Source organism: Saprolegnia parasitica (genome assembly GCF_000151545.1).
Source record: "Saprolegnia parasitica CBS 223.65 unplaced genomic scaffold supercont2.9, whole genome shotgun sequence".
NCBI lineage: Eukaryota > Oomycota > Saprolegniomycetes > Saprolegniales > Saprolegniaceae > Saprolegnia > Saprolegnia parasitica.
In genome coordinates this window covers 590,148-608,686 of record NW_012156403.1, presented here as the reverse complement: position 1 = coordinate 608,686, position 18,539 = coordinate 590,148, and the positions used below count along the sequence as shown (strand labels likewise).

The following is an 18,539-nucleotide window of genomic DNA, read 5'->3' as shown; positions in this document are numbered from 1 at the left end:
TCAGGAGGACCGTAGATTTCTGCATCAGGTGCGTGTGGTGTGGGTAACGATCCAACCAGCGTGCCGGTCGAGACGCGATACCAGACGATTGTACGAATTGGGGTCCGATGACGTGGCAAAACGAGCGTCCAGAATACGTAATGTACCGTCAAGCATCTCGTCAACAGTACGTACGACCGGCTTCAGCACTTGGCCCCTTCAAATTGGGCGCCAATTTCGTGTTGGGTGAGCTCTTGTGTCTCTCGCGGGTCGCTTGAAGGACTGCAGTCCGGTTGTCATGCTGACGCATCGGATCAATGAGAGCCCTGCGTGCGGTTGGAGACGGGGCAAATACGCTACTGGGATGCTTTATGCCATCCAGGCTTTGTGCATCTGCAGTCGCCCGACAATTTTACGTCGCGGTTGGCCATGCCGTCGCGTTCTCGGTCGGCGAGTGCAAAATCCAGTCGTCAGGGATGCGTGTGGCGCGTCAGACCTTAAATCATGTTGAATCCGACTTGCCGATCGTATGGTACTGGTGATTGTTGCTATCCACGCACTAGGTGCGACGCTGGTGCGATATGTGCAAAGTACAGCCGACTCTTCTTCGCCACAGGACAATGTACATTACACAACGTGCCTTAAAGCCAGCGCGCATCCCTTGCTAAAACCAGCCCACACAACTCGGCCCTACGTCGCCATGCACGTCGGACGCAGAAACGACTGTGAGGCAGAGAGTCTTCTTGGTTGTGCAGCACGCTCGCACGTGCGGGTGGCCATCCAAGTATTGGCTCCAGTCAGCCAAGTAGTCGTGGCCGTCAACGAGAAGGACATAGTCATTGAGCTTGTACGGGTGCAGCGGCACACGGCCGAGCTTGCACTTGTAGCACTCGAAAATGTGTTCGATCGTCTCGCCCACCGTGTACATGGGTAGCACCACGAGTTGCACAGCGTTGAGCGCGGCGTCACTCACTTCTGCGAGCTGCAGCATGCGCCGGTAGAACCGGTCGACGACGTCAAAGCTCACCGAGTGACAAATCGCGCGGACCCACTCCTCGTACTCGGCGTCAGTTGCGGCTTGGAGGTGCCACGTCCGCGTGGGCGTCACGAGCTCCAGCGTGCGCTCGGTGGCTGGTCGCACGCTCGAGACTGCATCCAGACGAATCGTGCCTCGGATCTGGTCCTTACCAAAGAGCGTGCGCTTCGAATACGTCAAGACGCGGTCTGCGAGAGCAAACGACCGCTGCTTGAACGCTGTGTGCAGCTTTCCGCGCTTGCGGAGGTACCCGCGCAAGCAAGGGTACATCGGTTCGGCGGCCATTGAGGCAACCTGCGACGAGTTCAAGGCCAGGAGACCCATAGGAAGACGCGCGACAGCCTTGATCGCGACCGGAGGTGTGCTCTGTTGCCCCATGCTTCTTCCCATATGACCAGTCGTCCAGACTCAGCCGCCACGTAGTTGTATCAACGCTCTTGGTTGGATGCTGCACATTTCACGGCAGGATCAAGGGAAACGCACACCCACAAAATTTGAAAAATTCGCGGAAAATGGTGAAAATATTTCTCTTGCTTGCGGTTGTTGTGCCTGCCGCCTCGAAAGCTAATAGAATTCCCTTGTACCCAGACAGCGGAAATGGTCCAAGACTCACTGATAGACTAGAGAATAGAATTCCCTTGTACCCAGACAGCGGAAATGGTCCGTCCGCAAGACTCACTGATAGTACGAGCATGAAGGAATCTGCACGGCCCCAGCGTTCTGAGCCCATGCTATTCAATTCAGTGTGCCGAGGAGTTGCGAAGCAGACATGATCGTAGGCCAAGTGCGTGACACCGTGGCGGTGTGGAGCGGTGCACGTTTTGTTTGATGTGTGATGAGGGGGAAGGGCACCCTCGCCGTCGGCTAATGTAAATTGTTTAATCGGTTGGTATGTTTAACGTGTGGGTTTCGGGTCGCACGCGCTATTTCCAGACGATGTCGCTAGGAGAGCTGTACAGCAGCGCCCACGCCACCAAGAAAACACCTCGGTTGGTATTCCCGTCCCACCATTGACCATCGTCCGAGATCTTACAATGTCAACCCCGTCTGAATCTACACGAGATAGCACATCTCCGAGGGCGCGGTGCAGTCGTCCAGCGCTGTCGTCACCACCGTTTGTTCTGGGAACACACCGGCATCCCCACACCGTTGGCTACGCTGTTGGCTTCTGGATTTGAATTGAAAGCCTCTCCAATCGATACGACACGTGACGGCCACCTTGCCGAGCTTGCCATGCGCGGTTTCAGTCGGTCGATCAGAAACCCAACGTGAGTCGGGTAAGCCAGCTCTTGCCGCCACCCCTTTGGTTGCCTCACAGCTCGCGCACAGTAGTAGTAGCTCCTCCGTACACCAACGGTACCATCATCAATTGACACATCTTGATTGTTGTCGCTTGTAGCTCTTGCATACCGTCGCTACGCGACATCTAAGCCATGTAGCAAACATCTATCACCATCCATTCGATGGTCTATGCTAAAGTACGTATGATAGAGTGCACATCCCTGCTCAAAATACAGCAGTGCCAGCGGAAGGAGGGATCAGTCGCAAGATGACAAGTGGCCCGTCGGCGGCATGGAACTTGCCTCTGGCTTCTCACCTCTGGCTTCTCACTGAAAAACTGGAAATGGGGCAAAGGAGCCTTCTTGACCAGATTCATCGTCGCCGTCTTCTCCCCAACGAGAAGAGATCCGCGGGTTGAGGTCGCGTCGTGACACGCATGCTGTCGGTTCGCCGTTGAGTTTGAGTTTTGCGGCCGGTAGCTCTATCTATAGCATCGTATGTCATGAAACTCAAAACTCAACCACGCGGTTTCATTGAGGACCTCGGCTCGTCACGGATCACATGGCGCCAAGCTACTCGGTCGCCACCGCCTATTTTGTTTGGCCGAAATTGAAACTCAATTGTTAATTGTGGCGCAACGCCACTTTTGGGGATGGTCGAACGTCAACAGAGCGCGCTCGTTTCCATATTTTGCATACACTATGCGACGCCGCCGTGTTTCAAACGGTTGTATTGAACACTATATTTGGCATTTGGGTGCTATTTGTGGCGCGGCTTGGTAGAGGCACGAATCTCGGCGGCGTTGGTTCGAATATTATTCACGCGTCGTGTCAATTCATATCACCCGAGGGCCCGCTCGCCTAACCAGAGATGCAGAAGGAGGCCACGACCGAGGCCCGCGCGCTCCTCCGCGACGTCCACGTCGTCGCCGCCCGCGTCGCCAAGCAGCTCTCGGACGAGGAGCAGACGCTCCGCGCCAACGTGCCCCAGTACGTCCAGGGCCGGTCCCGCTACGCGAGCGACCACTTCATCACGTCCATCGTGCAGTTCCCATCCCACATGACGACGCCCGTCGTGGCCATGAGCCCGAGTGCTGCGCACGCGACGAGAGGCACGAGCGGCTGGCTCCACCTGCACACCAAGCAGCAGACGGACAAGAAACTCAAACTCAAGCGCCGGTTTGTCGAGATCCGCGACAAGTTTCTCTACTACGCCAAGTCGGACATTGCCAAGCAAAAGGTGCTCTTGGTGCTCGACGACGTCTCGACTGTCATGCCGTCGCCGATGGAGCACTTTGGCATCGTGCTCGTGACGCTGACCTCGTCCTTGCTCTTGGTCGCCGAGACGGATGCAGACTACATGCGCTGGATCTCGGAGCTCTGCCGCTTCATTCCCTACCAGCGCGTCCACGCGGTCTTTCGGCGCCGCATCCAGCAACTCGAGGTAGTACATTCGATCTCAGATCTCGGATATATTTGGACGATCGATGCATGTACAGATGGAAGCAACGCCGGCCAAGGCAGGCGACTTGCACACAGTCCTGTCGCCGACATCGACGGTCGGCGAGTGCATTCGCCACATTTTACTGCTGTTTCACCAGCAGCGCCGCCGGAAAAGTTTGCTCCACCCCGAGCACGAGTACGTGCTCAAGCTCACGGGATTTCGCGACTACTTTCTCGACTGGCTGCGCCCGATCGTCGACTACCAGTCGGTGCGCGAGTGCCAGCTCCAGAAGAAGACGCTCCGGCTCACCTTTGTCCACGTCTCGACGCTCGATAAGAAGCCGCTGAGCCTCCCGCTGGCGTTTGCCCCTCTCTTGTCGCCGCGCGTCGCGTCGGTCGCCGAGAGCTACCTCTTGCCGTCGCCCGACGGGCCAACGCAGAAGAGCGCCGACGTTGACGAGCCACTCCAGCTGTGCATCCACCGGCTCGCCAACGTGTCGCCGACGACGCTGTACCGCGACCGAACGCGGCGCGAGGTCAAACTCAGGGCCAAGCCGATTGTGCACCGGTTTATCTTTGTGCGACTGCAGCTCCTTGACGGTGCCAAGGCCGTCGAGAGCTCGCGGTTTGAAACGGACCTCACGGAGCTGACGCCCCATGGCGCGCTGTGCACGGCCGAGTTTGCGCCGCTTGTGTGGTACCCGCTGTCGCTGCCGCCGTCCCAAATGGCACGGTCGCTCCGCCTCGTGTGCACCATTTACGCAGCGTCCAAGCAGTATCTGATCGCCAAAGGTAGATTTCTATCGATACATCCTTCTTTGATAAGAGTGACGCGTCAGACGATGCGCACTGCGAGAAGATTGCGAGCACGGGCTGCCACTTGTTTGACGTCCATGGCATGATGGTGCAAGGCGACCGGTCCCTCGCACTCTACGACAACTTGGCCGACCTCAAGACAGGCCCGCTACCGTGCGGCGTCGAAGCGGGCCAAGGCTACATGCAGGTACTGTTATCTTGCCATCTATTGTTTCAAACGATCGATGGCTCGCAGGTCGAGTTTTGCTCGGCGCCCATGTCCCACGTCAAGTACTCGCCGACGCCGTCGATGCGCCGGAGTAGCATCCGCGCGAGCCTCAGCGACACGAACCTCTCGATGCTGGGTCAGTCGTTTTTCACCATCTCGGAGCCGTCGGTGCTCAAGGAGGGCGCGCTCGCCAAGCTCAGTGCACGACCGTGGCACGTCTGGAAGGAGCGCTGGTTTGCACTCAACGGCGACACGTGCTGCCTCTGCATGTCGGAGAAGCGCCACTCGATCCGGTCCGTCTCGGTCTCGCTCTCGGGTGCGACCGTCACGACCGCCGATAAGCTCAACCAGACGTACACGTCGTTTCCCGTCAACAAGAGCACGAAAAAGGAGTACCAAACGTGGTGCTTCTCGGTGACACTGCGGTATCAAAAGACCAAGTCGATCGTGTTGCGGGCGCCGACCAAGCAAGAACGCGACGATTGGATGCACTTGATCTCGGTCGTCATCCAAAAGACGGCCGATATGATGTGGGAGCGCCGGCTCGAAGACACGATGACGCTCCGCAGCAGCATGCTCGACGCCAACAAGCCCGAGCCCGACGAGCGCCTTAGCATCCCGCACACGCAAGACATTATGAACAACGTCCGTGGCTCGATGCGTCTCTCTTCGTGCTCGACGATTTGGTCGTCGTCCGGGTCGCTCTCGGAGATGGCGGTCGACACGTCGGGATCCACGTCGTCGTCGTCGTCGGCGTACATGGCCCACACCATCTCGACGGGCGCAACCATGGCAGCCCTGAGCTCGCTCCTCGCTCTCATTGAGCAAGACCCGCTGTACCGGCTCTCGAGCTACCAGAAGTCGCTGCTCTGGAGCCACCGGTCGTTTGTCGTGAGCCATTTCTTTGTGCTGCCGCGCGTGCTATCGTGCCTCACGTGGAGCGAGGCGAGCCAGCGCAACGAGATGCTCGAGCTGCTGCCCAAGTGGTCGAGTCCGGCGCACATTTCCGGGTACCTCGCGCTCCTCGACGCCGAGTTTGCCCACATGGGCGCGGTCCGGCGCTTCGCGCTCACAAAGATGGGGGCCATGGACGACCTCACGCTCGCGAGCATCCTGCCGCAGCTCGGTAAGTCGACATGTGTGTCGATAAACCATGGCCCATGGACGTTCTCTTTTGACTAGTCCAAGCCATCAAGTGGGAACCGTACGCGACGTCGCAGCTCGTGACGTGGCTCATTGAGCGTGCTCTCGTGAACCCGTCTCAGATTGGGTTTGCGCTCTTTTGGACGCTCAAGGTGGAGACGTACGTGGCGCGCTGGTCGGAGCGGTTCCGGCTCGTGCTCGACGCGTACCTTGCAGTTGTCTCGAAACCCATGGCGTCGATTCTGTCGCTGCAAGAGGCGCTCTTCTCGCCCGAAGGCGAGCTCCACCGCATCGCCAAGCGCGTCAAGAAGCTCAAGGCCAACGCGAGCATGCACGAGGTGACGGTGCAGCTGCGGCACATGCTCTCGGACCTCAACGTGCTTCTTCCTCCGTCGTACCAATTGCCCATCGACCCGCGCGTCGAGGTTGGCGCGCTCCTCGTGGACCAGTGCCGCGTCATGTCGTCGGCCAAATTGCCCCTTTGGCTCGTGTTTGAGAACGCCGACCCGACGGGCGAGCCGATCGAAGTCATCTACAAGGCCGGCGACGACGTGCGCCAAGACCAGCTCACGCTCGAGATGTTTCGCCTCATGGAGTCGATTTGGCAAGACGACGGCCTCGATCTGTGCCTCAAACCGTACCGGTGCGTCGCAACGTCACCGTTTACCGGCATCCTCGAGGTGGTCACGGAGGCCGTGACGACCGCCGACATTCATCACCGCAACGGCGTCTTCGGACCGCTCCACGAGGCGAGCTTTCTCGACTGGATCCAACACCACAACCGCGACGCAACGTCGCTGGCGTCGGCCGTCGATCTCTTTCGGCGGTCGTGCGCAGGCTACTGCGTCGCGACGTACGTGCTTGGCATTGGCGACCGGCACAACGACAACATCATGGTACTATGATCGACGTGAGATCGATCCATGCCACGTACGTTGACACTATTTCGATAGATGACGACGGCCGGTCGGTACTTTCACATTGACTTCGGGCACATACTCGGCCACTTCAAGTATCAGGTAGTGAACACAAGGTGTCGACCTGAAGTTGGAACGATGCTTTTTTGTAGCTCAACATCAAGCGCGAGAAGACGCCGTTTGTGTTTACAAAGGAAATGGCGCACGTGCTCGGCGGCGTCGACGCCGAGACGTACGCGCTCTTTGTCTCGACCTGCGGAGAGGCCTTCAACAGCATTCGCAAGCACACGCATTTGCTGACGACGCTGCTGCTTATGATGCTGCCCGCGGGCATGCCCGAGCTCACGGACGGCACGGACCTCCAGCACCTCGTGCAAGCCATGGACACGAGTACGTTTCACGACATAGTGCTGACGAACGTTGCACTAGGTCTCACGGACGTCGAGGCGCACGCGCAGTTTGCCGAGAAGATTGCGATTTGCCTCAAGCACCCGTTCAAGCGCATTGACAATACGATCCACAATTTTGTGCACAAGCTCCGCAGCTAATTCGACGAGTTGGGACTTAAGTATTATATATGGAGCCGTGGTTAGTCTATTTACCGCCGGAAGCGCTTTTGAGGACCCTTGAGATTGAGTTCGCCAACGCCACGCTTCTTGCGCGCATCGGGTTTCTCGACCTTGCGCGTGTGGTTGCTGTGCGGCATGTACGTCATCTCACGGACCATACCGGCCCCCTGGACGTTCTTCATGACGCTGCGCTCGGTGGCCTTGACCTTTTCGAGCTTGATGCGCTCGGCCAGCGGCAGCTTGGTGAGCTTGCGCCGCTCGCGCTGCGCGTCCTTGTCGGCCGCCGACCCGAGCCCGACCACGTTGCGAATCGACTCGCCCTTGGCGAGCTCGTAAAACTTGGGCAACGCCTTTTTGGGCGCCGGCGCCTTCTTGGCCTTGGGTGTTTCGTCCTCGTCCTCTTCTTCTTCCGAGGACGACGCGTCGCTCGGGCGACCTTCCACTTCATCGTCAACCAAGTCGAAGCGGCCTTCCTCTTCGTCTTCATCTTCGCCGTCGTCGTCGCTGTCCATGTCTTCGTCCTTCTTGCGCTTCGTGAGGTGCGCGTTCGGGTGCATCGCGCGGTACGTCTCGGACTCTTCGTCGACCTGAAAGTCGGTCGACGTGAACATCTTTGCAAAGCGGTCGTCGCCGAGCGGGTTGGCAAAGTCGGGCTCGGGCGCCTCGACGTCGAGCTCGTCGTCGTCGTCGCCAGACTTTTTGGGCTTCTTGGATTTCTTGCCCGACACGAGTTGCTCGGCGAGCGCGCGGTTGACCTTGGGGAGACGGCGCTGGATCGTGATTCGGTTGGCCTGCTTCTCCTTGACCTTTTCCTGGACCTTGGCCTTGCGCCATGCGTCGTACGCGAGCGGCGCAGCGACCGCCGACACCTTGGCGTACAGTCGGGCGTCCATGAAGAAGCCGTGCATGTACGCCTTGAGCAACGGCGTGCCAATCATGTGGTCCAAGCCGAGGGTCGAGAGCTCGGCCCGCGTGACAAACTTGTAGTCGTCGTACACCGTCGACGACGCTTCCTCTTCGAGCTCTTCCGTGAGGTTGTCGAGGAACGAGCACCATTTCGGCGCAATCCCGAGCTCGGGAATGTAGTAGGACATGACGCGCTCCTGCTCGCCAGCGACCATGAGAACGCCCGACATGCCCGCGCCGCCACGCACGACACACACGTCGTTGATATCGGCCGACGTCTCAAGGTTCGTAAAGAGCTTGCCATCGGTCTTGTCCCAGATCTTGATGCACTTGGCGTCCGACGAGAGCACTTGCTTGGACGGCCCTTCGTGGAACGTCACGTCGACGATCGGCAGCTCGTACTGGTGCTGCTTGGTGAGGAGCGGCGTCGACGACCGCAGATCGTAGAGCCGGACTTCGCCAGTGTGCGTGCCCACCGCGAACGTGAGGCCGTCCGTGTCAAAGTTGAGCGCCGAAATCGGCACGTCCGGCGACACGCTCAGCGAGCCCACGCGCGCTTGGCTGCGCGTATCCCACATTTCGACGACGCCGTTGTCGCCGCCGGCGCCGAGGAGCTGGTGGACCGGGTTGAGCTTGACGACGTTGACGGCCGGCATGTTGGTCTGGAGGCCGCCGAGGAACTGGCCTTGGTCGAGGTTGACGCGGTAGATTTCAGCGTCGGACGCGCCAACGTACATATCGCAGTTGCCGCGGTGGTAGACCATGTCGCGGCCAAACTTGGGGATGCGCACGTTGGTATGCGTACCGTACGGCGCATGGAACGCGATCGAGCGGTCCATCTGAAGGAACGCGAGCTTGCCAAAGTCCTCCGAGAGGCAGACAGCTTGAGCACTTGGCTGTCAAGGCGGCGCTCAAACTTCATACTGAGGTCGCGAACGTCGTAGACCTTGACAATCGGCGGGTACGTGCCGTGGCTATGATGTAGTTGCCGTCGGGCGACATGGTCACGCAGTGCGACGCCGTCGGGAACGTAAAGTCCTGGACGAGCTCGAGGCGGCGGCGGTAGTCCTCGTCGCGGCTCAGCGCCTTCTTGGTCTTCTGCGCCAGCCACTGCGGCAGCGTCTTGCCGGCACTGAGGTTGTAGACCTTGACGCCATTGAGCGATTGCGCCGAGAGCCCGGACGACATGGTAGCTGCTGGTTGAAGTGTCCTGGACTACGACCAATCGCGCCGAGTTGAGCAAGTGAATCCACTGGTTGCCGGCATTGGTGGCTGTCGCGCAGCATCCACCAATGAGCGCACGTTATGACTCTGATTTTAGCCAATCAAAACCAAGGAAAACACTCGGAGCCGAGAGGCGGCATCGCTCGTACGCAGCAACGACGACGATGGTGATGGACAATGGACATGAATGTTACACAATAGTATTGATACCATGGAGCAGCATGGCTCCGAGGCTGCAACCCGGTCGGCTCGACGCGCGTATAAAAAATGTACTGGTACTAGTTTTGGGGACAGGAGTTCGTATCATGCAGGCCCGACATGGATCGATCGACGCGTGCCCACGCGTAAGAGCACCGGAAACACCGCGGATCTCGTGCCACGTCGCTCTAATACAGAGCGAGCTACGCTAATACCAATGCCGGTATGCGGCGAAGTTGACGTTGCCGGATATGCTAGTCAAAATGGACCAATCATCGCGCTCGGAACGCCGAAATCCGAGGACTTCCACCGTGGACCAGGCACTCGGCTGGCAGCTCGGCGTCAATTACATTTTGCCTCTTGACCAGGACGGCGATGCAAGTGTTTGCAAACCTGCGAAAGGCTGCAGTCGTGCGCCACGCTGGCCTTGTCTACGTCCCATCTCCCATCGCCAGCGACCGGCGTCTTCCGAGGCATGCTGGACCGCGACGGCGACGAGGTCGCGCGTGCGACGACGCTAGTTCGGTACGCACCCAACTCGACGTTTCCGCCGCACACGCACGCTGCGGGCGAAGAGTTCCTCGTGCTCCAAGGGACCTTTCGCGACGACGTTGGCGTCTACCCAGCCGGCACGTATGTCCGCAACGCCATCGGTTCGGTGCACGCGCCGTCCATCGGGCCCGACGGCTGTCTCATCCTCGTCAAGCTGCGCTGGATGGCGCCCGAGGACACTCACGCGGTCGTTGACACACTACACGAGACACCCGAGTGGACGACAACCGACGGCGGTGGCCGGTATCTGCGCTTGTACGCGAGTCCGGCCACGTCCGAGAAGGCGTGGATGCTGCACTTGCCGCCAGGTGTCACATATCAGTTTAAGGGGAACTCCGGCGGTCACGAATTCTTCATTGTCGACGGCAGTGTCGAGATGACGGCTGACGCTGCGACGTCAGGCGAGTATGGTCACTACGACTGGATCCGTCTGCCGCCGCAAACCGCAGAAAACGTCGTCGTTGTGCGCAACCCGAGCCCAACAGCGATGGCCCGGCTCTTTGTCAAGACAGACCACCTTGCACGATTTCTCGATAGTTCGACGCCGGCGTAATCGTTCTCTCACGTTGCACTTTCAAATATCAAAGTTTCAAGTGACATCTGTGGAAAGGTGTCGTTGATGGGAATCGGTCTCGCAGCGTCCGCCGAAGTGGATTGCAAGACCGCTGTGCTGACATTATGTGGTCGCGCCGAAGCGGTGACCAAACTGCTCGGCGAGGCGCATGAGCTCGGCTTCGTCGACACCTGAGCCAGCTGCCGCGCTCTTCTTCTTACTGCGCTGCCACACGATAAACCCTCCTGCGCAAAGCACCTACGGGACTTCAGCTCCAAGCGATATCTGCAGCGTCGTACCAGCAACGGTGTTCGAATCCACGTGACGTCGTACATCATTTCTTCGTGGGTGAGGAGCAGCTGGAGCACAACAACGTCGCGGGTTCCGTTGGAATGAAGAAAGTGCACCGCCGCGGTCGCCTCACTCGGCGCGTCGCGAGTCAGCTGCGCGGCAACGGCAGTGCCTGGGACTGGCCACTCGCGATGTAGCACGCGGATCGCAGTGTCGTCCGCGACGCGGTAGCCTGTCAACTGATCGCGCGCCACGACGAAAACATGCTTGCGCCACGCCATCAAGTGCGGCACAACGTCGTTCTCATCCGCTTCTTCATGCATTGGGCGGAGCTCGTGTAGAATGTGGCACGCCGCAGTCCGTCCCGCCGCCGCCAAGAGGCGCTGCAGGTGCAAGACCAAGACATTGCCGCGACTCGTGCCGGCAAAGAGCATCAGCGGGCGCTGGGCATCTCGCAGAAGCGATACAATCGCGTCCTTGGAGCCAACGCAGGTCTGCGGTGTCCCGTCGCCGTTGACGTTGACCATGCCAAGGGCATTGCTAAAGGCGAACACCACAGAGCCGCCCGTGAGCGGCGTCAGCGCGCGGATCGGACCGTCCACTTCCGTGCGTCGGACACGGTCGCCGCGCTTATTGAAGACGAGAAGCTGCGCGTCATGAGTGCCGACCACGAGGTGCATGTCGTGGTGTGTTTGCGTCAACGCCGTCACGATCGGCACCGCAAAGCGCTTGGTGGCGTACAGCCTCTCAAATTCGTAGTGATAGCCTCCTTGTGGTGCCGCGCTGGTGACCCATACTGGCATGCGAGGGTGCAATTGGCGGTACACCGATGACGCGAGGATCGCGTCGACGCAAGGCGCGGCGTGGACGAGACAGACAGGCGCGTCGGTCGGTCGCCGCCGCACGAATTCGCCCATCGCCAGCCGGCCGTTCTCATACACGCGGAGGGCAAAGACGGTGACAGCGCCATGAGCATCGACAAGCGCAATGGCATTGCGACTGCCACTGATGCTCGTGATCGCGGTCGCATGGCGAACATGCGTCTGCACCGCCCACACCTCTACAAGTGACACTGGATTCACAAGACGAAGCCAGCCATTCCCGTGCACGACGGCGAGAAGGTGCAAGAACTCGCCGGCTGGATCGAGCTTGCGCTTTGCCCGCTGGTGCTGCATGTAGCTGTTGACGCGCAGCGAGATGAGCTCTGTGTGGCTCACGCGCTGGCCAAAGCGGTGGGCGGCCTCATCGAGAAAGAGGTCGGGCGCAGACGCAATTGGCACGGACGCGTTGGTGGTAAGCGCATGGAGAAGGCCTCGCCGCGTCTCAAGGAGCGTTGTGACCTCCTCGAGCGCGTGGATCTCGGCGTCGACGACGGCGGTCAGCGCGAGGTCTCCACGCACGAGGCCATAGCAGATGGCGGCGAGGATCGCAAGCACGGCAGCATGTGGTCCCATGCGCATGAAGTGGATTCGAGCGTACCGTGCTCCGCAAGTGCGCGAACTTGTGACGCGCGACATACACTGACCGTCGCCTGCGGTTAGGAAACCGACGACAACGGGCTATGTGGACGCATACACCTTCTCCTTCTTGACTTGAGCTCGGTCGACTTGGTTGCGAGAGCCCCTGTAGTAGACAGTGCAGTAGACGAGTCATTGTATGTCCTCAGTGAGGACATACAGTAGAAGCGACGAAATGCGTCTCGGCGAATCACGAGATGCCAATTCCTGCTGTTCAGACGGTCAGCAGAGACGCCGTCTTTCTATTCCCTTGCGACGCTGCGAGCCCAAGCTCGTATCTGCTATTGCGCTGGTAGTACTGTGAAGGTTGACAATGGACTGCATCGCATAAGGCGACGAGGCCACAGGCAGGGTGAACGTCAGGTGCGCGCGTGCCAGCGTGAAACGGCGGTTTCAGTCTCGCACCATATGATTGGTCAATTTATTTGGGGCTGTCGCATGTGAGCAGGGGCCAATCGGAGCGTGCCGTGCGCGACCCGCCGCTGTGCCAGGAACCAATCAGCGCGCGGTGTGGCGTGGCGTATCCGGATGAGTGCCGAGATTCCAAGTTTGGCGCAGAGGTTTCGCCGAGCAGGAGAGTGACTGGCCGAATCTTGGGTGGATGGGTTGATCTCCATGTGGGATAAATGGGACAAAGGGGTTTTACCCGACGTGGTGTCGATGCAGGTCTCGATTGGACAGTAATCCCTCGACGAGGTTAACCAACAACACCGTCATGGTGCATTTCCGTTCCTCACTGCCCTGTGTTCTGTGTATTGCTCGCGCCAAGTACTGCGTCCCAATGCTTGTTCATTGACATGCATTCCAATGAGGTGGGTTGTGAAGTCAGTGGTTCCTGGGGACACTTCCTCTCCTGATCCCGTCGCGTTGGGGAACTGCAGTGACACCCAAGTCACTACGATGCAGTGCCCAGCAAATGTGCCCAGTGCAGTCGAGGGCAAGGCAAGTATCATAGCAAATCGACATCCTCGCATTGCCACCCAGTGTATTGACGTGGCTCCTGCCCCAATACAAGAAGGCGGCCGGTACCACGACGCCGTGTTGCTTTTATGCCACCATTTCACCCCGATCCGCCAACCAATCACCCGCAGCTGCGATCTTGGGTCAAATGGGTTTTTCGGGACAAATCCAGTGGCGCCCAAGTTGGTTCAGTTTGAAATTCGAGCCCAATGCCCTCAAGCAAGAACGACTACCAGACGATCCCTGTCGACTTGAGCCCGGTGCAGTCGCCGTCGAGTGCGCAGAGGCGGCTGACGCAGTGGCGTCTGCAGATGCTGCTCATCAACCTCGTCGAGTTCTCGGCCGAGTCGTCCCGCGGTGTCGTCATGCCGACGCTCTTCCTCTACACGCAGTCGCTCGGCGGCTCGCTCTACGAGATGGGTCTTCTGACGTCGGTCTTTAGCGTCGGCCGCCTCATCTCGTCGACGGTCTTTGGCTGGCTCTGCGACCGCTACTCGTTTCGCTTTGTGTACATTGTGTCGTCCTTGATCGGTTTGATTGGCAACATCATCTACTTGCTCGCGGACCTGCACGTCTACAACTGCGTGCACGTATTGCTCGTGAGCCGGTTCCTTGTCGGCTTTGGCGCTGGCAACCGCAGCGTGTGCCGTGCCAACGTCGCCGCCATCACGCACGTCGACCAGCGCCTCAAGTACATGACGATCCTCGCCATGGTCGTCTTCTTTGGCTACGCGCTCACGCCCGGCCTCGGCGGCATTCTCAACGACATTGACTTTCGCATTGGGAGCCTCCACATCCACAAGCTCACAGGTAGCCTCCATCTCAATTGGAATCGGCATCTCATCATCCTTCCTCTGTCTGTAGCACCTGGCGTCGTCCTCGCTGCGATGAACCTCGCGACAATCGTGCTGATGTTGACCGCGTGGGACGAATCCATCGGGCTCGCCGACGCGCCGGACGTCTCGCCAACGCCGTTTACAGCCAAGAAGTCCAAGGCCGCGCCGCTCAGCGCGCTCCCGGACCGCCTTGTCTACTGGGGCGTCTTTGTCTTCATGACGCTCAACGTCGTCGCGCGTGGCATTCTGTCCATCTTTGAGACGGTCAACGTTCCGCTTTTTATCGACATCACGGGCCACACCAACGAGACTGCGGTGCTCGCGGCCTCGAGCTTCCAGTTCAACATGGGCCTTCTCGGGCTCTTTGCGTACGTGGCGATCGAGGTCTGGCGCCACGCCATCACCGACGTCATGTGGCTCCTCATTGGCTTTGGCGCGCTCGCGCTCGGCAACCTCGTCTTGATCCTCGACATGGCTTCGCGCAGCTACACGGAGCTCGCGATCGGCATCTTCTTTGTCTGGAGCGTGGGCAGTCCGCTCACGACCGCAGTGTGCGTCGCCGCCTTCTCCAAGATCCTCGGCACGCGCCAGCAAGGCACGTGGATGGGCCTCTTGGGCTCGGCGGCCTCGGTGTCGCGCATCATCATGCCGCTCCTCCCCGCGCTCTTTGAGACGTTTACGCCGCTCTTTTGGATCAACTTTGCGTTGTGCGTTGCGAGCCTGGGCCTCCTCGTGTGGTACGATGCGATCGTCAAGCGCGAACGATCGCAGCAAGCGTCCCAGACGCTCCTCCCCAAAACGGTGTATGTATAAGCCATCGCGGCGCTTGCATGCTGCATCGATGAGCCACACGTGGCGCTTCAATAGAGATTTGTATTCATTTCCGCGCGTCTCGCACAGGAGAACGCTGGTAAAAAACGCCGGCGCCAAGTGGAAAGACGCTTGGACGCCTTACGGCCCGACACGACCTCGCACGTAGAGTGTGAAGCATCTCCATCCCATGCTCGTAGTGCGTTGCAATTCTGCAATCATGCAATCGTCTCTACGGATCTACGGCGCGGTTCGTCTCGCTTCAATACCGGGTGGCCCCACTGGCAGCATCGTTTGTTGTCAAAGGTGCTGGCAGGTAGGCTGGTGGTGCCATCTCGTTTGGAGGCTTATCCGGATGAGGTGTGCACGGCGCCCCAGGTGTGGCAGGTTGCCGACCATCTTTGGACCTCGAAACGAAGTCTCGTGTTTCGTTCTATGGGCATAGCAGAGGACGGAGGGAGCCCAAAAATCAAAGAATGGTGCTCGTAGCATACCTGCAACCCAGCCCTGCCTGCAACCAGTGCTAGCTGTGTTTCGGCTCCGGCGTATCTGATGTATTGATACATTAATACTAACCCAAGTATCAGTTCCAACAACTGGGACGGCGCACAGCACTGGTTGCAGGTATGCTACACTGTACGAGCACCATTCTATGGTTTGTCGGCTCCCTGCGTCCTCTGCTATGCCCATAGAACGAAACACGAGACTTCGTTTCGAGGTCCAACGATGGTCGGCAACCTGCCACACCTGCGGCGCCGTGCACACCTCATCCGGATACACATCCGGATAAGCGATGGCACCACCAAACCAATTCGACAAGCCTGGTACCCTGCCAGCGTTTGACCACGACGCTGCCAAGCTCGCGTGCCATCGCCAATCGAATAAGACAATGATTCCCTTGGCCAACACGCACCTCCGCGTGTTCTACGCTTGGTGCTGATAACCCAAACGTCAGAGTCCATCAGTGTCCACCACCATCGGGTGTGCGGCAAGGAGTCGCTTCGTCGATCTCACTGCTATTTCAAGAAGACAGCACTGTTTAGGAAGGGGTATAGTAGATAGATTCATTGCGATTACACGAGCGATTGCGACTCGCCCGCGAGCAGCGCGTGCTTGACCTTGTGCACGAGCTTGTCGTACCAGAAGAGGAGGCCAATGCACGCAACTGAGACCACAAAGTTGATCCAAAAGACAGGCTTGAACGACGAAAAGAGCGCCGGAAGGAGCGGCATGATGATGCGCGACACCGAGGCCGCCGAGCCGAGGAGACCCATCCACGTGCCTTGCTGGCGCGTGCCGAGAATCTTGGAGAAGGCGACAACGCACACCGCGGTCGTGAGCGGGCTGCAAATGCTCCAGACAAACAAGACACCGACCGTCATTTGCGTGTACGCCCAGTCGGGGCTCACGTTCCAGAGGAGCACAAAGTTGCCGAGGGCGCCAGCCGCGAAGCCAAGGAGGAGCCAAAGCACGTCGCTGATCGCGTTGCGCCAGAGCTCGATCGCACCGTACGAGAAGAGACCAAGGAGGCCGAGGTTGAACTGGAACGTCGACGCCGCCATGATCGCCTGGCTGCTGCTGTGGCCCGTCACTTGGAGAAAGAACGGGACGTTGATCGTCTCAAAGATCGCGAGCATGCCACGCGTGAGCATGTTGAGGAGCATGAAGACAAAGATGCCCCAGTAGATGAGCGACTGCGGCAAGTCGACCGTGTCTTCGTCCAGTTCGGCGAGGCGCTGCGACTTGGTGCGCTTCGGGCTCACGTCCGGCGCGTCGCCCGAGCCAATCGAGTCGTCGAACGTAAAGAACATGAGCACCATCGTGATGAGGTTGAGGATCGCGAGCACAAGGCCGGGCGCCGTGAGCTCGTTGATCTTGGCGCCGAAGATCGAAAAGTGGGTGCCAGCCATGAGGCCGCCGAGGCCCGGCGTGAGCGCGTAACCGAGAAAGACGACCATGCCGAGGATCGTGAGGTACTTGAGGCGCTGGCTGACGTGCGTCATGGCAGCGACGTTGGCGCGGCACACACTGCGGTTGCCGGCGCCAAAACCGACGATGAAGCGGCTCACAAGAAGCACGTAGATCGGGTCGAACGTCGGGTTGTCCGCAAGGACGTAAATGATGTTGCCGACAACACCGAGAAAGGACGAGAAGAGGTAGACGAACCGGAACGAGTAGCGGTCGCACATCCAGCCGAGCACCGTCGACGAGATGAGGCGGCCGACGCTAAAGACCGACGTCAAAAGCCCCATCTCGTAGAGGTCGCCGCCAAAGCTCTGCGTGTAGAGGAAGAGCGTCGGGAGGATGATACCGCGCGACGACTCGGCCGCAAACTCGACGAGGTTCACCAGCGCCATCTGGTACAGCCACCGGCCACGGCGCTTCTCGGGCGAGTACTCGGGCACGCTGAGCGCCGGCACGGCGGCGTAGCTCGGCGGCTTGACGACGTCGGTGCTGCTCATGACCTTGAGCTGGACAATCGGAAAATGGCGTCGAAAAAAGTGGTCGAAAATATATAGCCACAAACTGAATCGGAAGCGATCAACCTTTGGCCAGATCCGGAGCGACGACCACTGGATGATGGGCGTCGGCGTGGGCTCCCCGGGATCCATCGCCTCAACTATGCACGAGGCCAGCTGCCGTGCATATCCCACGTGTTTCCCACGTAAATCGAGCCCGCCGCAATCTATTTTTCACGCCCCGTACATTCGATCTACAAAACGCAAGGTTAACCGTACCACCCACGCTGGTGCCGCCGATTCTGGCGACCTTGTTCCGGCCTTTCCATGTTATTTTGCATCTTTTATTTCACCTAGGGGTTTGTATGCCATGTGGAATAAAAAGCCTTGGCGTCGGAACGTGGCCGTGCAAGATCGCGTGACTAATTAAAGTGCTCCAGATTCGAACGATGTCTGATTGGTCGAGAGCAAACGCGAGGCGACAACCCAGTATCTAGCTGCTTGCCGACCGTGCCACCGCCACAGGCGCGACGAGGCTACTCGTGCACGACGCGGAAGGACGGACTGGAGATCGTCCCTGGGAGATGTCCAGGGAAGCGGGCGCTTTGCATCGTGCTAATACAGGAGGCCGGGGACTGCCGTTGAGGGCGATGAAGGCCATGATGGCAGAACCAGGTTATATTTTGCGTGCCTTTGCAGCAGCCGCCGCCCGCTGAAACAGAAGGTGCTATTACATAAACGGAACGGGCATAATCGAACCCGAATCATCTCGGACTGGATGCCACGCAATGTCGGCCACCCGTCCGATGCGTGGCTGATGATTGCGGCGGAAGCCGAAACCA

At 59.1% G+C, this 18,539-nt stretch overlaps 7 protein-coding genes across 7 annotated transcripts; 3 read left to right on the top strand and 4 right to left on the bottom strand.

The window, feature by feature from the left end:
* Positions 1-594: 594 nt before the first annotated feature.
* On the bottom strand, positions 595-1,398 carry SPRG_03712 (hypothetical protein). The gene has a single exon (XM_012342282.1). The coding sequence runs from the start codon at positions 1,391-1,393 to the stop codon at positions 644-646; it is 750 nt and encodes a 249-aa protein (XP_012197672.1). The 5' UTR covers positions 1,394-1,398; the 3' UTR covers positions 595-643.
* Positions 1,399-3,118: 1,720 nt separating this feature from the next.
* Positions 3,119-7,403, top strand: SPRG_03711 (hypothetical protein). Its single transcript, XM_012342281.1, has 8 exons — positions 3,119-3,739; positions 3,795-4,530; positions 4,578-4,741; positions 4,790-5,888; positions 5,945-6,801; positions 6,859-6,924; positions 6,975-7,212; positions 7,252-7,403. The coding sequence occupies exons 1-8, from the start codon at positions 3,167-3,169 to the stop codon at positions 7,368-7,370; spliced, it is 3,852 nt and encodes a 1,283-aa protein (XP_012197671.1). The 5' UTR covers positions 3,119-3,166; the 3' UTR covers positions 7,371-7,403.
* Positions 7,404-7,420: 17 nt separating this feature from the next.
* Positions 7,421-9,485, bottom strand: SPRG_03710 (hypothetical protein; the record flags this gene model as incomplete). Its single annotated transcript, XM_012342280.1, has 2 exons — positions 7,421-9,193; positions 9,222-9,485. The coding sequence occupies 2 exons, from the start codon at positions 9,483-9,485 to the stop codon at positions 7,421-7,423; spliced, it is 2,037 nt and encodes a 678-aa protein (XP_012197670.1).
* Positions 9,486-10,162: 677 nt separating this feature from the next.
* On the top strand, positions 10,163-10,824 carry SPRG_03709 (hypothetical protein; the record flags this gene model as incomplete). Its single annotated transcript, XM_012342279.1, has 1 exon — positions 10,163-10,824. Exon 1 carries the CDS (start codon positions 10,195-10,197, stop codon positions 10,822-10,824), a length of 630 nt encoding a protein of 209 aa, XP_012197669.1. The 5' UTR covers positions 10,163-10,194.
* A 49-nt stretch (positions 10,825-10,873) lies between these two features.
* SPRG_03708 (hypothetical protein) lies at positions 10,874-12,596 on the bottom strand. Its single transcript, XM_012342278.1, has 2 exons — positions 11,124-12,596; positions 10,874-11,082 (listed from the first exon to the last, which is right to left on the bottom strand). Exons 1-2 carry the CDS (start codon positions 12,573-12,575, stop codon positions 10,948-10,950), a joined length of 1,587 nt encoding a protein of 528 aa, XP_012197668.1. The 5' UTR covers positions 12,576-12,596; the 3' UTR covers positions 10,874-10,947.
* A 1,161-nt stretch (positions 12,597-13,757) lies between these two features.
* Positions 13,758-15,297, top strand: SPRG_03707 (hypothetical protein). The gene is made up of 2 exons (XM_012342277.1): positions 13,758-14,402; positions 14,457-15,297. Exons 1-2 carry the CDS (start codon positions 13,802-13,804, stop codon positions 15,239-15,241), a joined length of 1,386 nt encoding a protein of 461 aa, XP_012197667.1. The 5' UTR covers positions 13,758-13,801; the 3' UTR covers positions 15,242-15,297.
* Positions 15,298-16,311: 1,014 nt separating this feature from the next.
* SPRG_03706 (hypothetical protein) lies at positions 16,312-17,715 on the bottom strand (the record flags this gene model as incomplete). The annotated part of the gene is made up of 1 exon (XM_012342276.1): positions 16,312-17,715. Exon 1 carries the CDS (start codon positions 17,698-17,700, stop codon positions 16,312-16,314), a length of 1,389 nt encoding a protein of 462 aa, XP_012197666.1. The 5' UTR covers positions 17,701-17,715.
* Positions 17,716-18,539: the final 824 nt, after the last annotated feature.

Coding starts and splice junctions, on each gene's coding strand:
- SPRG_03712 (XM_012342282.1), bottom strand. CDS start 1,393: ATGGGGCAACAGAGCACACCTCCGGTCGCGATCAAGGCTGTCGCGCGT.
- SPRG_03711 (XM_012342281.1), top strand. CDS start 3,167: ATGCAGAAGGAGGCCACGACCGAGGCCCGCGCGCTCCTCCGCGACGTC. Junction 5,889..5,944: donor GAGCATCCTGCCGCAGCTCG/GTAAGTCGACAT, acceptor TCTTTTGACTAG/TCCAAGCCATCAAGTGGGAA. Junction 6,802..6,858: donor GGCACAACGACAACATCATG/GTACTATGATCG, acceptor CTATTTCGATAG/ATGACGACGGCCGGTCGGTA.
- SPRG_03708 (XM_012342278.1), bottom strand. CDS start 12,575: ATGCGCATGGGACCACATGCTGCCGTGCTTGCGATCCTCGCCGCCATC. Junction 11,083..11,123: donor GGATTCGAACACCGTTGCTG/GTACGACGCTGC, acceptor GAAGTCCCGTAG/GTGCTTTGCGCAGGAGGGTT.
- SPRG_03707 (XM_012342277.1), top strand. CDS start 13,802: ATGCCCTCAAGCAAGAACGACTACCAGACGATCCCTGTCGACTTGAGC. Junction 14,403..14,456: donor CCACATCCACAAGCTCACAG/GTAGCCTCCATC, acceptor CTCTGTCTGTAG/CACCTGGCGTCGTCCTCGCT.